At 43.5% G+C, this 16,570-nt stretch overlaps 1 protein-coding gene across 1 annotated transcript in view; it reads left to right on the top strand.

Moving 5' to 3' along the window:
- The window catches only part of DOCK4 (dedicator of cytokinesis 4), a 430,451-nt gene extending 414,404 nt beyond the window's left edge, over nt 1–16,047 (top strand). The window contains exons 44-52 of the mRNA XM_042922426.1: nt 2,084–2,203; nt 2,534–2,655; nt 2,981–3,101; nt 4,124–4,205; nt 4,331–4,440; nt 6,141–6,213; nt 7,982–8,095; nt 10,843–10,904; nt 14,330–16,047. Coding sequence (XP_042778360.1) covers nt 2,084–2,203; nt 2,534–2,655; nt 2,981–3,101; nt 4,124–4,205; nt 4,331–4,440; nt 6,141–6,213; nt 7,982–8,095; nt 10,843–10,904; nt 14,330–14,761 — 1,236 coding nt within the window. The 3' untranslated portion in view covers nt 14,762–16,047. The remainder of the gene's footprint in view (nt 1–2,083; nt 2,204–2,533; nt 2,656–2,980; nt 3,102–4,123; nt 4,206–4,330; nt 4,441–6,140; nt 6,214–7,981; nt 8,096–10,842; nt 10,905–14,329) is intronic.
- The last annotated feature ends 523 nt before the right edge of the window (nt 16,048–16,570 follow it).

Raw genomic sequence — 16,570 nt, 5'->3', positions numbered from 1 at the left:
AAGGCTGTCAAGAAAAATAAAATCAGGGAGCACCTAGGTGACTCAGTTGGTTAAGTGTCCGACTTCGGCTCAGGTCATGATCTCATGGTCCATGGGTTCGAGCCCTGCATCAGGCCCTGTACTGACAGCTCAGAGTCTGGAGGCTGCTTCAGATTCTGTGTCTCCCTCTCTCTGTGTCCCTCCCCCAATCACACTCTGTCTCTCTCTCTCTCTGTCTCTCTCTCTCTCTCTCTCAAAAATGAATAAACATAAATTAAAAAAAAAAAAGGAAAGAAAAGAAAAAGATTACCAGGAACCTTTGTTTCCTCCACATCCTGCCTGATTATGTTTGTAGGGCCTTGTGGAAAGAGCCTTGTTGGGGGAAACTTTAGATCTCTGTCACAGGACAATCAGTACAGGTGACTGCAATGTGACCTTGGGCAAGTCATATCACCTTTGCCAGACTATAGTAGAAGGGGTTTAGGTTAGTGAGGGCACCATGCTCCTCTGGACCTCTGTGAGGTTCAGATAAAAACTATGTAGTAGACTCGGGGACACACTGCCCCACTGGCTCTTCCAGAAAGGACTTGTTGCCCCAGCTGATGGGAGTGGTGGCCATCAACAGATACCTTTGGCTCTCAGGTCCTTCAGCTATTGCCTCAGCTACAGAGCACTGCCTGCCCCAAGATGACCGTCTTCCTGGATGGCCCACATCCCATGACTGCGGAGGAGATATACAGCCTGGCCATTTGAGCCCAACAGAGCACAACTCTGACAGCCTGTTTGAGGCCCACAGCCCCCCTGGTGTCAGCAGAGGCTGACGTGACTGCCCTGTGCCTTGGTTGCTTTCTCGTCAAGTCCTGCTTCTGCCCCTCCCTCACACAGACAGGGATTCCAGGTGACTCCCCAGTAAACATCCTAATCTCCATGCCAGAGTCTACTTCTGGGAGAACCCAACCTTCAACTTGATTTGGACAAAAGAGAGGTCGCCTAACAGCATGTGTTTAAAATGGAGACTGGATTCCTACCCAACATACAGTTGACCCTTGAGGTCAACTCTTCCATGTCCTTCCATCCCTCATCAGACTCTTCCTTTATGTGTCAGACATACATTCCACTCTTACTATTCCTTTTAAAGGTGTCATTGGTGTTTAAGGTATTTTTATCTTTATGATACACTGGCAGTGGGTAGGAGCTGCCATAGTCCTGTCCCCATAGGGAAAGTTCTGGAAGCTCTAACCCACCAGGCTCAGTCCTGAGCTTTCAGTCTTAAATCTTCCCAAGCCATGAAGATAAAAACCATGTGGTAATGGTGTGATTTGCTTTCCTCTCAGTCAGTGCAGTTTGCTCTTTTGACCACTGTAGTATGGGGCATTTTTTAAAATGTAAAAGACAGCTGATACTCAAATCAAAGGAATTAAGCACTGTTAATAGCTGAAGAACAAAAGAAACTGGAATGCTTATGTCCATCTCTTGTGGGTCCACACAGCAAGAAACTATTTAAGTAGGAGCTGCTTCAATTATTGCATTATAATAAGTGAATGAGAATAATAGCTTTTAACAAAAACAAAAAGCGTAGCAACTATTATAGAATTCCTGTTCCTGTTTTACTTCTGTGTCCCCCTCTACAAATTTGGGAATTCTGGGGGAGGGGTGGATGGGAACAGAAGAACCTGATGGAAGAGAAAAGGGTAATGTGGAAAAGGCGGTGCCGTCAGGAAAGAGATCCCTCAGGGAGAAGTACCTGATCCCACTAATAGGGAGCCGCTCCTTCCCAATCCTGACCAGTGCAGAAGGGGGCCAAAGGGACACATACTTGCTTAAGAGGCTTGTTGTTACAGATCTCAGATACATGGGAAAGAAACTTAGGGTACCAGGGAAATGAAGTCTTTGGAATGAGAAAGACCTAAGTTTGAATCCTCATTTGTCTTTTAGCACCTGCAAGAGCTTTCTGATCCTCACCCGTAAGTGAAGGATTGTTCCCGTCTCGTGGGATTGAGAGGATTCACAGTAACGCATGCACAATGCATGGTACAGTGCTTGACCCCTTAGCAAGCACTTGGTAGAGTTACCTATTGACGTGAGTTTCTTCCTTATTATCAAGGCACAGATTTTGGAATTTGGTTTGGCCGTGCATGAGAAGTTTGTACCTCAAGATATGAGACCCTTACACAAAAAGCTGGTGGACCAGTTCTTTGTGATGAAGTCAAGCTTAGGGATACAGGTACGTACACAGAGTGTCCATAGGGGGCAGTCTGACCACTGCCATTTGCTTTTCATTAGAGGGACGATGAAGTATCCAATAGTGACATCTTTTGGTTTTTCTACCAAACTGCATCATTTTACCAGGGAGTCCTCCAATATTAAAACTGGATTATCTTCCGTGTGCCGTGTTCAGCTTTTATGAAAACCCAAAAAGTAAGGGCGAGAAAGCTTAATAATAATGAAACTTAACATTTATAACCTTTTAGCCTTGTCACAGTATACTAAAATACCTCACGAGTTTCTTTGCCCATGTAATTACTCTTAAATATGTGCTTTACTACATCTCTAGGAGTTCTCTGCTTGTATACAAGCCAGTCCAGTCCATTTTCCTAATGGAAGCCCTCGTGTGTGTAGAAACTCAGCACCTGCTTCGATGAGCCCAGATGGTACCAGGGTAATTCCTAGACGCAGGTAAGTCATATTCTGAATTATCTTATAATTTGGCATCCCCACAAGATGATCTGGAATGATTCTCTCATTCTTTATGGCACAATTTGTCAAATACGCTATTTCTTAATGAAATAATTAACCCGCAAGGCAGCTGCAGACATCTGCCACTGGTAAAACAGCAACAGCATGAGAAATAAATAAACTCAAACATTTGATTATATTGAGGCAAACAGGAGACAACAAAATGGAATGTATATTTTTTTCCTTTGGTTTTATACCATGCCAGCATGTGATGAAGTGCAATTCAGAGACTGAGTTAATGACCATTTTTTTTCCCCCAAAACAGCCCATTAAGTTACCCAGCTGTCAACCGATATTCTTCCTCCTCACTGTCCTCCCAAGCTTCTGCTGAAGTAAGCAATATTACAGGGCAATCAGAAAGCTCTGATGAAGTCTTTAACATGCAGGTACTTGATTAGCTTTTTAATCGTCTGGTCGTGTGTATTCCTTTTCTGTCTCAATCATGAGAGTTTCCGTTCACTCTGCTGTGCTAATGAACAGATCTGCGAGCAAGAACTTGAGTTAAGGACAAACCTTTAAACACTCTTACTGCTTTGTTGGTCTCTGGAGTCTACAAAGATAGTCCTCTCAAAACCGCCCATCTACTCTCAGAAGACATGAGCAAGAATGGGAAAGGCCGGGCAGGGTTAGCTTTGGAACTTACCACTTCATTTGGGGACTCTTGGAACATGTCACCACATGCTAGCTGCCTCTTAGCGTTGCTAAGTGGCCTTTTTGCTTCACAATACATGGTTGAGAGGTCCATTATAACATCTCTCTACCTAGGTACACGTCAACAAATTTTCATAATCAAAATATTTTTACTAAAGGAAAAAACATACAGTTTATAAGGACATTAGTCAGTGTAACTCTTGCAACACAGAATTTTATTCAGACACTGCTAATAGGGCATTCATAACAATTTAGTAGAACAAGCTGAAATTTTCCTTACCACTGTCTTTAGAAAAGGAGCATAATACATATTGCGGAACTCATGCCTTGAACACAGTTTTGGAGAAAACAAGAAGGAGTGTTTTCTGCCTTTTAGAAGCGCTCACCTCTTGACGTGCCCTAGGCTGGGAGTCTTGCTGCTTGCACTTTAGTCCAGGAGTGTGCTGCTGCCTGGTCCTGAGTCCTAGTATGTCGCCAAAACCAGCACGAATGTGTTCCCTTGGCAGGAGTCAAAATCTCGATTTTTTTCTTTTCAGACTGTTTTGTTTGTTTTTAAATCTTGGATTCTTGATTAATTCAGACAGTCTTCCTTGTTGATCTGAGATTTTTTTAGATTTCTAAATGGCTTTTCCTTTTTGTCTTTTTTTTTTTTTTTTGGCTACTTGAAAAAAAAAAGGACAGTGATTTTGTTTTAAATATGTCAGTGTTGTCCGAAGCCTCCAAGCAGTGTGTGATAACAGCTCCCATGTATTTCCAGCCAAGTCCATCTACCTCAAGCTTGAGTTCTACTCACTCTGCTTCGCCTAACGTGACAAGTTCTGCCCCATCGAGTGCCAGAGGTCAGTGCCAGGACGTGGGGTAGACTGAGGGTGCCCGCGGAACCTGCTGCCCCCGCACACAAGCCCCGTCCTCCAGACTGTTCCAGCTCCACCCCCTGATGATCCTTCCTTTCTTCTCTTCCCAGCTTCCCCTTTGCTGTCTGACAAACACAAACATTCCAGAGAAAACTCTTGCCTGTCTCCAAGAGAGAGACCATGCAGTGCCATCTATCCAACACCTGGGGAAACTTCTCAGGTAGTCCTTGTGGGACGGAGATACTTAGAAAACAAGCAAATGCCTGGAATTGCTTACATGTCTCTGCAGAGAAACGCCGTACCTGCCAGAGGCAACCAGATGGGCTGTGTTAGATAACAAGTCTGTCTGAGTGAAGAGTGAACCTCTGTCCCATGCCCATTGCTCGCAATTTCTGTTGGAGCCATATTTCCTATACAGATACAAGTGTTGTTGCTTGAGCAGTAAAGCTGAGCAGAAAATGGGAAATGATCTCACCCTCCTTGACCTGACCCTGTAGTTCACTGCTGCTATTTAAACGTTACAAGGGGTAATTAGGTGGATGAGTTGGAGTGTCTGTTTGCATGTGTGCATAGCAGAAATTCGGAGCGGCTTTTTACGTTAGCAAAGGACCGTTCAGAGAAGCATGATCTATCCAGCAGCCTCTCTTTTGACCTCTACCTAGTTTGAGAAAGCTTCAGACTAGGTACCCAGGAGTGCAGGGCCAATTTCTGTTCACCTTTGCCATTCTTCTGTACTACATTGAGGGAGAAGCAGTTGAGTGCCCAGGCTTTCCCTGTACGCCTCGGGAGTAAAGCACTGTGGCCCTCACGCCCTGCCTGGCCTTGGTTTTGAAGTGGTCCCTCTTGGTCCCGGTGAGGGCAGGGCCAAAGGCCTGGCCCTCCGGGCACTTCAAGGGCCGTGAAGGGTGGTTCCAAAGGTGAAGATTGTTGGGTAACCCTGGGTTTTACCAATGCTTTGGAAATAACTTAGGAGTAGAGAACTATACTTATTTATGTTCCAGCTAATTTTTCTGTTTTTCTACACCATCCTGGCAGAAGTCTGTAACTGCATCTGGAAATGGATGAGAGCGAGTGGGATGTGGCTTGATTGGTTTATCTTTGCTGATTGTATAATCTTCCCGAAAGCCCCAGGATACCTCATCTGCACAACACTGATGTCTCGCAGAAATTCTCTCTGAGTGCGTTTGGCTGAACTAGCTCCCCAGTTTTATTTCCCTTTGTCACTTGGTGTTGCGAGGGAATTTCACACTCTGTTCCATCGGCTCCAGGAGTGCGTGTTGCCAGCATGGGGACTCTGAAAGCCTTCCTTGATTAGCCTCCGACGTTTCCACTTTTGGTAAAATGTGAAGCAGTGTGTAGTAACCAAAAGCTCAATGCTACACATTGCTGTGGTGCATCTGCTTTTAAGGACTTGCACTTTTTCTTTCTTTTTTTTTTTTTTTTTTTTTACTATATTAGGTAGAACCATGTAAAAGTGACATTCTTGTGGGTTAAAAATTGTAGAATATTGCCCATTTCCCATGTTTTTAACCTAGGACTGAAAACATGTCCATTCACTAGAGATTTTTTGAGCTAATAATTCTTTTTTCATTCTTATTTGCATTTCATATTGCCAGTCTGGCATTTGTATTTATAAAGAGCACCATAGCTTTAGTGCTCCTTACTGTTTTTCCCTCCATTTTATTATGAAAATGTGTTTACCATTTACATTTAAAATTGAATACAAACTTTTTAAACTTAAAGTTCTTCTCCCCTTTTTTCCTTAAATATAATCGAATTCTTGGTTCGTAGGCTCATCATATACCATGTAAAAATTATTTTGAACAAAAAGTTTCAGTAATGAGACAATCATCTCATTTTCTAGAAGGTCTCACATGACAGCAAATTGCACCATAAAAATAGACTCTTATACCTTTCCAGAGGCTGCTGTTTAATCATATTGGAGATGGGGCGTTGCCACGCAGTGACCCAAATCTTTCTGCACCTGAGAAAGGTGGGTATAAAGCCAGTCCCTTCATCAGTCCTGAACTGTGGAAGGGTGTGTTTTGTCCTCATTTCCTCCAGTCTCCCGTGTGTCTGTGTGGAAGGCAGATCTTCAGATCTTTAATGATCCGGACTAATTTGCCCCTTAGGGGATTAATGAAAGACCGCCATTGATGATGCATTCTTTCAAAACTGTTTCCTTGTGGGACTGAACAGCAGAACCTGAGCAAGTTAGGAACTCCTCTAGTTTAATGGCTTCTGGTGTCAGGTCACCAAGGCAATTCCTGTGTTCCCTGAAACAGAGTTGCCAATTAGGTACTTGTTTAGCAGGGGGAAAATAGCACCTTCCCAGATTGATTGCCTGGTCCCCCCCCCTCCCCCGCCGGCCCTTTGTTTCCTTTACAAAGCTCACTCTGCCAGTTCTTCTGTTGTTTGTGGGGACTCACATACTATTTAAGAATTGCAATCCAGTGCATAATGGAGTGTGCCCTGCCTCAAGGTCACACACAAAATGAGAAACACATGCATAGCAGTTAATAGCCAATTAGCATCAGTCTGTGCAACACAGCAGAAGATGAACAGCAGATTAAATGTGATTTCGTCCACTGTGCAGGTGGGGGCTTGCAGTAGGTCCCCCACTTGCCTCTCTCAGGGTCAGGCCTCAACAATCAAGTGGTCCCGTAAGCCAACGCATCAAGAGTCACTAATGAAATGTTCCCGTAAAGTGCACTTTAATTGTCCTCATTAAGAACTAAACTGTATTGTCATTTGAGTACACGGGTAGATTAACATTAAAACTTTCCTTGGGAGATTGAAATCAGTGAGAAGAGAGCCAAAATTATTTTAAAACACAAATTTTGCTTTAACGTTACAAGTCAGATATTAATCTTTGCCAGGAGAGCTTATTATTTTTCTTACCGCTTCTACCAAAGAAAACCACAAAGCAAATTTAAAACCGAGCAGAGAAAAATTATTTTAGGAGTGGTAATTCCATGCCATTAAATGAATGTGGTCATTTAGAGTAAAAAGTTGGAATCCTACATGTGTCCACCAGATGGCAGCGTCTGTCCAGGGAGCAAGCCGCGGGAACTCTGAAGTCTTGCTTCTGTAAACCTTCTTTCATAGCAGCTATTTATAATCTTGTGTGTCTTGCCCTTGTTCCTAACAGGGTTGTTCCATATTTCTACATCTTACTGAAGCATGGAACAGGCAAATTACAAGAAAGTAATGATACTGTCAGCATTCCAAATTACTTTTTTCAGGACACACTTCGGTATAATCCATTGATTTCAGTAACAAGAGTTCTTTTCTCAAAGAGTTGGTCATCAGGATGGTGTAGCATTTTAATTCTGCCAGGTAGTTGAAATATTAGCCTTTCGCTGCCTTCCCCCTTGTTGGATGCCACTTGTCCACAAATTGACACTAAAACCCAAGTTTTAGAATAGTTTAGTGACTACATCCTCCATCTGTTATCCAGCATCTAAACACATTTGTAATTCTCAACAAGATTCTATGCTCTTGTAGAGATTGGTAGTTCTGTTGGACTGCTTGAGGGGAAATAAACAGACATGCTACCACCCAATTAAATGTCAACTATAACTGTGAGGTAAGCAATTAAATGAAGGCCTAGTATTTAGGAGGTTTCCTGTTATTGTTGCTGTTGTTGTTTTTAATCCAGTTGATTTTTTCATTCTGGATAATTTGACTTTCTTTTAAGATCGCAAGTGTCGGAGGGGCAAAGTGGTCCATGTGTTTTTAGCTGTGTTATTCCCTTCCAGCTGTGAATCCCACCCCTAGCAGCTGGAGCCTGGACAGTGGGAAAGAAGCCAAGAACATGTCGGATAGTGGGAAAATTCTCTCTCCCCCTGTCCCTCCAAGACCCACACAAACTGGTGGGTATTTGAAGCCTTTGAACAATCACTTTTATAAAAGCACTTTTATGACTACTCCAACTTGTCGTGAATTCCTCAGAGAAAAGTGGGCATTGGATGTCTGAGGTAAAAACCTTAGTAGCTGCATAATTCATTTACAATGTTTTTCCCCTCTTTCCTGAACTTCTCCCTATACTAAGTCAAACAGCGCTCCATTCCTTATCAACTCCATACACAGATTTTGTAGAATGTTCTCCTGCTCGGCACCATCCTCGGAATTTGGGGAGGTGCCCTAACCTTGACCAGCCAGTAGTGTTTTCTCTGTCCTTTGCTTGAACCACCTCATTCCTGTCAAGCTCTGTGAAGGCAGCCACTTCACTCTTACTCAGGACTGATGCCAGGGTTTCACGTTGCCCCTAAATAGGAATTGACTACCAGTAACTTAATAGGCTTGTGGGGAACAACTGACCTCACATCCGTTGCTGTCCCTTGCATAGAGAAGTCTGTATTCAAGAGGGAGATTTCTTAAGGGGTTGATTCAGGGTGATGCATCCCCTCCGGTGATGGTTTAAGAAGCAAGTTCTTAGGCCTAACCTCAGACCTACTGAATCAGGAGATCACCATTTTTGGAGTAAAGCCCTGGAATTGGTATTTTACCAAAACTTTCTAGATTTGGAGAAAATTTTTAAGAATTTTTTTTTTTGTGAGTTGATAGCAATAACAGGCACCCTTTCCAACTGAATAAGCCGTTTGCTCAGTGAACTTGATACGGTACAGCCTTTAAGACCTGCTCTGCTGACTTTACCTATGCTAGTGATGGGGAAAGTCTTTTCAACGGTCACATATGTCTAGAGTAGTTTTGAAGCTTTACAGATACAACTGGCCTAAATAGGACATTTCCTTCATGGATTTTTCTGGGTTGATCACTCATGTTTCATTTGCTGTATAGTAGCATCTCATCTTTCTGTTTTCTTTTTTAACTAAGCAACTTTCTCTGTCTTTTTAAAATACACTGTGTGCTACCCAGTGTATTCTATACTTGCCAAAACTAAAAGTCACCAACAGGTTTTGAAAGGCTTGGGAGATTTTTAGACATAGTAAGAAGTAACTAGGCTTAATTGGTAATCTGCATTAGAATACCATTGTCACCCTGGACAGCGGAAAATGCATCAATCAAGTAATTGGTATCTTATTCATGATGTACATATAGTCAAGCATTCTCCAGTTTAAATTTGGATGTGTCATGATGTTGGAAAGCATTTTCAAAGGAACAGTAATATTGATGGTAGTTAAGTTCCTAGGCCCATTCAAACTCGTAAGTAGGCAAGGATACTGACCAACTATTTTAGGCCTCTGTGGGAGAATGCCTTTCTAGAGAAACATCTCTGGATATGCTGTGGCTGCGAGGGCTGCTGTGGAGTCCACCGTGGTGGGGCCACTGAATGCCTGGGTCAAGACGAAGCAGATGGTCAGCCTCAGTAAACCTGGACTTGTGCCACACACAGCAGTGGAAGAAATACAATTCCCAGTCAGGATCTGTTTCTCCAAGCATACGTGATTTTCTCCCATAATCAACACCCACCGGGGACAGGATAGGAAATCTAAATGCTGGTGCTGGAACGTGGCAAGTGTCGGTGGCATGCCCTTAGTGTGCAGGGCAGAGCAACAGTGGGCCACTCTCTCTGGTCCCCCAGCACCCAGAGCACACAGGTGACTCACCTCTCCCGATTGAACCTGGCAGGACCACCCTCCCTTCTGCACTGATTGCTTTCCTGGTCTGTCCTCCTGTCATCATCCGTGGTCACTGTTGGGGGATACGTAACTGTCTGTCTTTGTTTCCTTCAGCCTCTCTCTAGTTTTCTTAAGCGTTGCAAACCTCACTTTGACAGCTGGGAGAATGGCAGCTTATCACAGACCAAGAAACCCTGAACTCACTGAAACCTCTGTAGGTGGAATTGGGAAATCTGTCTCACACTCACCGCATTGACTGCATCACGGCAGCTCTCCGTGTGCGTGCTTATGCCTCAAGGGGCTGAATTTGACCTACAAGCACACGGAGCAGTGCCATCACCCGTCCTGAATCCCAGGTGTAGGGTTGAAAGTCTAGTGGGAGAAACAAAGAGAGAACACTTCTTTGCCATAATGATGAAATTCATAGAGAACCACTTGCACTCCTGCCCGCCCCCCTCCCCCGGCCAACTTCCACCCCACAGGTGCAAAGAGAAGACCTGAGTAGGAGCATTAGGGAGGTAAACAGAAAACTTCTCATTTCCTGTCTGGATGTGGCCAAGTATCTTCTGTTTTGGGAGTATTGGGATATGAAAGTGGAGGCTGGTAAGAATTTATTCTCATGGACCCTTTCTAAGTTGCCTGGATGCCCTGGGTCTACCCATTGCTGCCCGGGTCAGAGTCAGCAGCTATCTTCCAAAGACTTCTCTTCAGCACCTCACACCTAAAAGCACCTTTTGAAATAGATTGGGCAGTGGAAAAGCATCTGGACTTTGCAGAAATGGAACATGGGCCCAGTTCGAGCCTCTGTCACTTCTGTAGAGCATCATGTATGCTCTGGTGACTTTTCACTAATTCTCCCCTGGCTTGGTGCTGCCATCCTTTGTGAGGAATCTATTTTGGAAAGGTGTCACTTTCTCCCTTACCCCCCTTGCCTAGGAGGGCCTTGGGCACTGGGCCATCTGTAGGAGTTTGTACACAGAGGGCATTTTCAGATTGTCACCTTTCTGGTTTTTGAAAGGATTTCTCTCTGTTTACAGCTTCACCAGCAAGACATACAACGTCAGTATCCCCCTCGCCTGCTGGGAGATCTCCACTGAAGGTACAGACTCTGACTTAGACTCAGGCTAGAGACTGGCCCCACATTCCTTCTTTCCTTAGGACTCCTCCTGGTGTATCACTGAAGTGCTTTCATTGGTATAGACAAGACAAAGAATATCTAAAGAAGGGGTGGAGGAAGATTGGAAAGAAAATACTAGACTTTGCTTTCAGAGAGCTGCCTCCATGAATGAAACTGTTTGTTTGTTTTTATTTAAAAAAAAATTTTTTTTTTTTAACATTTATTTTTGAGACACAGAGAGACAGAGCATGAACAGGGGAGGGTCAGAGAGAGGGAGACACAGAATCTGAAACAGGCTCCAGGCTCTGAGCTGTCAGCACAGAGCCTGACGCGGGGCTCGAACTCACAGCCCTCACAGACCACGAGATCATGACCTGAGCTGAAGTCGGCCGCTTAACCGACTGAGCCACCCAGGCGCCCCGAAACTGTTTGTTTTTATATTAGCCTCATTCCCCAAGTTGGGAAAGTGAGAATGTACAGACTAGAGTCTGTGTATACACTGAACTAGGAAAGAAATATGGTCTCAGTGTATTTCCTAGGATGTTTTCAGTTTGCTCCTTTGGTTTAAGGGACATCAGAAAAAAAGAAAAAGAAAAACAACTTGAAAAACTTGATAATGAAGACCTAGTAAATGGTCTCCTGTACCTTTTTGCTTCTATCAGCCTCACCCATTTTGACAAAGTCAGACCCAACTTCTTCTCTTTTAATATTTTATTCTAAGGTTTTCATTTACAGTAGAGATATATACTTGATAATAAAAAAAAGTAAAATGAATTCAAAAATTTCTAGGAAACATTGAAAAGCTTTAAAGATGAGACGTTTAAATTGATATGTAAACATAGGCTATTTAACATCTGTAAACATACAAAATCCCTCATGAAGATAAAGAATAATATTTGGTCTCTATCCAAATTGAATCAGATTGGCTGCAAGGATTGTCAATACCTACAGACATTGGTGTTCAGAGCTGCTGCACCAGAGGCAAATACAAGGTTGAAGTGACTGTGAAAAGAATGACTTTGTGTCTGAGTGAGGATTTACATGCTCCATGTCCTTTTTGTTGAGGTATTTCTAGCTAATGTGAAAGAAAAAGACAAATTAGCTTCTAAAAACATAGGGGCAGGTCATGATCCAATGCATCTGGATGCTAAGGATAGTTGCTGATAGAAACTGAGAATCTGGAAAACAAAAGCCCCAAAATGGAGAAAATTGCAAGGAAGTGTGATTTCATTTGCATTGCCAACGTTTCTGATGTAGAAATTTGCTGGAGAGTACAAATTATTTGCTAGGGTTTTTTTGGGGTTTTTTTTTGTTTTTTGGTTTTTTTTTTTTTTGGTCATTCTGCAATGCAGCTGTTAATCATAAGGTACATGTGACTGCATTCTCTCTGGAAGCCACGGACCATCACGTTGACGTGATGGGAAAGAAAGCAACATGATGTTTCCACATCTTACATGTACCCTTACTCACAAGGAGCTCCCACATATTGCTAATGCAATTAACATCTGCATTTTCCAACTTGCTTTTGCAGAGTAGTAATAACATGGTAAGTCACAGAGGTTGATTCTGTAAAAAGAACCTAAGGGATGAGAATGTTCAGGTAGCTACAAAACACTCCTATATAGGAAGGTGGTGTATACTTTCTCTGCAGAGCTGGTGAGGTTCTTATTGGCCAGGTGTAGCTTTCTAGCCATATCTCTACAAAAGGGGTTTGAAAAGACAACGGAACGTTTGTTTTGTAACTCCTGTGTTATGTGAGGGGACACACTGCTACCCAGTTATGACCTTTGCGATGCATAGAATGTAGTTTGCTGCCTTAACTTAGTTTTTTTCCAGCAATTAAGTGATGGAGTTAATCCTCTGGAGAAGGCTGAGCTTACCTGCCTTATTTTGAACTTGTGGTCTAATTTTTGTTAACGAGCAGTGTATTTGGATCTCTTAATTGGTGATGCTTAATTTTAGGCTCCTGCTAATGAACACATTTGTGTCTACCAGCATTAGTTGAGAGACCAAGGTAAAGTTAGTCTAGGATAACATTTGGCAAAAATGTGTCCCATACAACATTAGTTATGGACCATTATGTGATATACAGAAAAAAAATGGTCTGTGGTCAGATACGTGTAGAAAACACTGGGCTGCAAAGTCCTTTCGTTTTCTTTATTAGAAAACTTTAACATGCTACTATGCTTTAAATGTACTCAAGGAGTGCATAGTATGTGTTATTTCCCAGTAGAACCCTCCTTTCACAGAGCATCACTTAGGACTCATTTTCCATAGGACACCTGATAGGGAAGTAGCAAATCCAGATGCCAACAGGGTAGACAGCTGACATGAATGAGCGAAGGAGGCTGGTAGAACAGTGTGGCGAAGGCTACCGTAAACTGAAGAGTTCGTGCCCCGTCTCAAGGGGAAAGCCCCTCATCAGCTTCAAAAATTATCTTAAGAAAAAGCAAGCCATTGTTGCTAGAACTTCCAGGGTTTTTGTTTTTTTTTTTAATCAAATGCCAAAAAATGTGGGGGTTTTTGAGAAATCTTCCTCTTTAAAAAAATTAGCAACCAAGTCAGGGTTTTAGAAAACACTCCAGATGCAACAAGTCCTGTGTCCAACTCTCGAGCCTGAGAGCTACGCAAGGGCAGCTCCAGGTCAAGGGTCTGGGGTGGGAGCAAACTCAAACACGGGCCTACTGTGCCTGCCTCCTCCTCTGGAGGCCTTTGCTGGGAGGCCTGTCCCGGCTCCGACTGCCCTGGCTGCTGTCCTCCAGTTCTGAGCCAGTCCCTGCTGAGCTGGAAAGGGAAGATGGTAATGCCAGAGCCTTCCGTTGCTGGTTCCCTGTCTTCCAAATCACAGAACTAATTATATGCCTCTGAATTTTCTTCCTGATTACATTTGTCCTCTTTCTATCCTGAAAATGGGCAGTGAGGTAAGCTTGGATGAACGTTTTCCGTGCTGAGAATACCACCCCCTCAAATCCGAGTCTGGGGGTTTGCCGTAGGCCAAGAAGGGCTGCCATCACCAACCACCACAGCTTGGGAGGCTTAAACAAGAGAAGTCTATTTTCTCACAGTTCCTGGAGGTACAGGATCCCCAAACAGCCGTCACCAGGCTTGGTTTCTCCTGAGGCCGCTCTCCTTGGCTGGCACATGGCCCCCTTCTCACTCTGCCTTAACGTGGCCTTTTCCCTGTGTGACCAAATGTCCCCTTCTTATAAGGATACCAGGCAGGCCTACCCCGAAGGCCTCACTTTAAGGTACTGCCTCTTTAAAGACCCTGAGCCCAGATGCGGTGACATTCTGAGTATTGGGGATTAGGGCTTGAGTTCAGGGGCCTGGGAGGGTTCGTGGTGCAGCCGGTGTTCAGGATGGCCGTGACTTTTCTCTCCTCTGCCTTTCCCCTTGCATTTGGGCAGGGCTCGGTGCAGTCCTTCACTCCCTCTCCAGTGGAGTATCACTCCCCGGGACTGATCTCCAACTCCCCCGTCCTGTCGGGCAGCTACAGCAGTGGCATCTCTTCTCTCAGCCGGTGTAGCACCTCGGAAACCTCAGGCTTCGAAAATCAGGTGAACGAACAGTCGGCACCGGCGGCGGGGCCGGGCTACAGCGGGCCGGAGGAGCCGGTGCGCAAGGAGAGCAAAACGCCGCCGCCCTACAGCGTGTACGAGCGGACTCTGCGGCGGCCCGTCCCGCTACCTCACAGCCTCTCCATCCCGGTCACGGCCGAGCCGCCCGCGCTGCCCCCCAAGCCCCTGGCGGCGCGGCCCGGCCACCTGGAGAACGGGACCCGGAGGACTGAGCCCGGCCCGCGGCCCCGGCCCCTGCCTCGCAAGGTCTCGCAGTTGTGAGTCCCTCTGCGAGTCCCCTGCCAGGAGGCCCGGCCGTTTTCAAGAGAATAGGCGGTAGGACCAGGAGATGTTTAGTGTAGGCACTTTAATAACTTACCCAGATTCGTCTTTCAGTGAATGGAATTAAAACCTGCTTATTAATATGTTGCACAATATTAAAAGTTACTGATCTAAAACGCCGGATGTTACATGGAGTATGGCTGACTTTCCTTAAAACGTTTCTCCTTTGGAAGTGGTAAATAGTGCTGAAGACTTCTTTTGTATCTTTTTATGTTCCCTTTTTTTTATCTAGTTTAATCTTAAAACCAATACGAGATTGTCCAACAATAGGACGCGTGATGTTGTACACTTTTTACTGAATACTTGATACTCCGAGAAAGCTTATTAAGTCAATGCACATCCTAACACGACGGTCCTTACTTTAGAAGGCTTCTTCTGTATATAAGGGGAGGTTTCTCGCTCTTTCCATGAGAAGACTGATCCGTGCACTTCAACAGAATCACAAGTTAGCAGGCTCATTAGACAATACACTTAAGGGGTTGCAAGAAATAGGGCTGCAAGTTGTTTTGTTCTTGAAACAAGAGTTCTTTAAGGTTGCTTTTGACATTGACCACTGTCTGCTTTCTTCAAACTCTGCTTTGTGAATTGGTTGGTGAATCCTTTAGCACCCTGACATCATGGTATCTACTGTATTTCTTTTCAAGGTGCAATTTACTTTGAGAGTTCCAATCGGCTAGATTAGGCAAAAGACCCCAGGAGAGATGTTTACTTGAATCTTGCGCAAGCTTCCTTACTTGATCGTTTCCTCTGCAGCATATTTGTCACTGAAGAAGCGCAGATGTTCACGTGTTAAATGGGCACAAATTAATGTGTCCCATTAACAAGAATTCAGGAATCAATACAGGACAGTATTAAATCAATAGCGTAAATAAAGAAAAAAACCTTAGAGAAAATATATTAGCATGATTAAATGGAAAAAGGACTTTCAAAAGGCAAGGGCATTAACTTTTAATCCTGCACCAAATAGAAAATTCTTCACAACTCTCCAAGCTCCTACCGGAGCTTGTCTTCTTAGCTGATCCTGTCTTTGCTGATGGGTGAGATGGCTGTAGACCCCGCTGGCTTGAGGACCGACACACAGCATCGCAGATCTAGGTAGGGATGCTGATGCCCCAGTTGCAGACATGTGGAAAAAGCACCTTGTATTTAGTAATGTATTTTGTAGCCTTGTTTTTTTCTTTTACTGACTGTTTATAACACTCAATAAATATGAACTGTATTTTAAATCACACTGTTAAATATTTTCCCTCTTTTGTTGGGAAGCTCATTTTAGTTTAACCCCATTTGTTTTTGTTGATAGCTTACCTGGAAGGCAGTGACCACTTTTTTATATTCTCTTAATGAAACCATTCAGCAGGTATACGCTGTTGAGGCTGGTTATAGAGGTTTTCTATAATAAATGTTCAAGTATTTTTGTACATAACTGGTTAATTTTAATAAGAGATACCATTATGTGTAAAAAAAAAGTAAAAATAAAAGCAAACAGTTGTGGATGCAGTATGATTGTTATAATTATGCCAAATACTTTATGTATGGAAAAAGAATATTTGTACATATGTGCTTTTAACAATAATTCTGCCATATTGACTTTACAATTTTGAATGTCAGAAAAATTAATATATGTTAAATATTTATGTTTAGTGAAAGTATTCATAATTGAGAAAAGGAACATCCGAATTTTAGCTTTGTATCTTGCAAGCTTTGCAGTTGGAAATTTCTGGAACTAGCGTTTGCCTTGATGATAACACT

This window comes from Panthera leo, chromosome A2 (assembly GCF_018350215.1).
Source record: "Panthera leo isolate Ple1 chromosome A2, P.leo_Ple1_pat1.1, whole genome shotgun sequence".
Taxonomy (NCBI): domain Eukaryota; kingdom Metazoa; phylum Chordata; class Mammalia; order Carnivora; family Felidae; genus Panthera; species Panthera leo.
The sequence above is the reverse complement of the archived record's forward strand: the minus strand, read 5'-3'. Positions and strand labels throughout refer to the sequence as shown.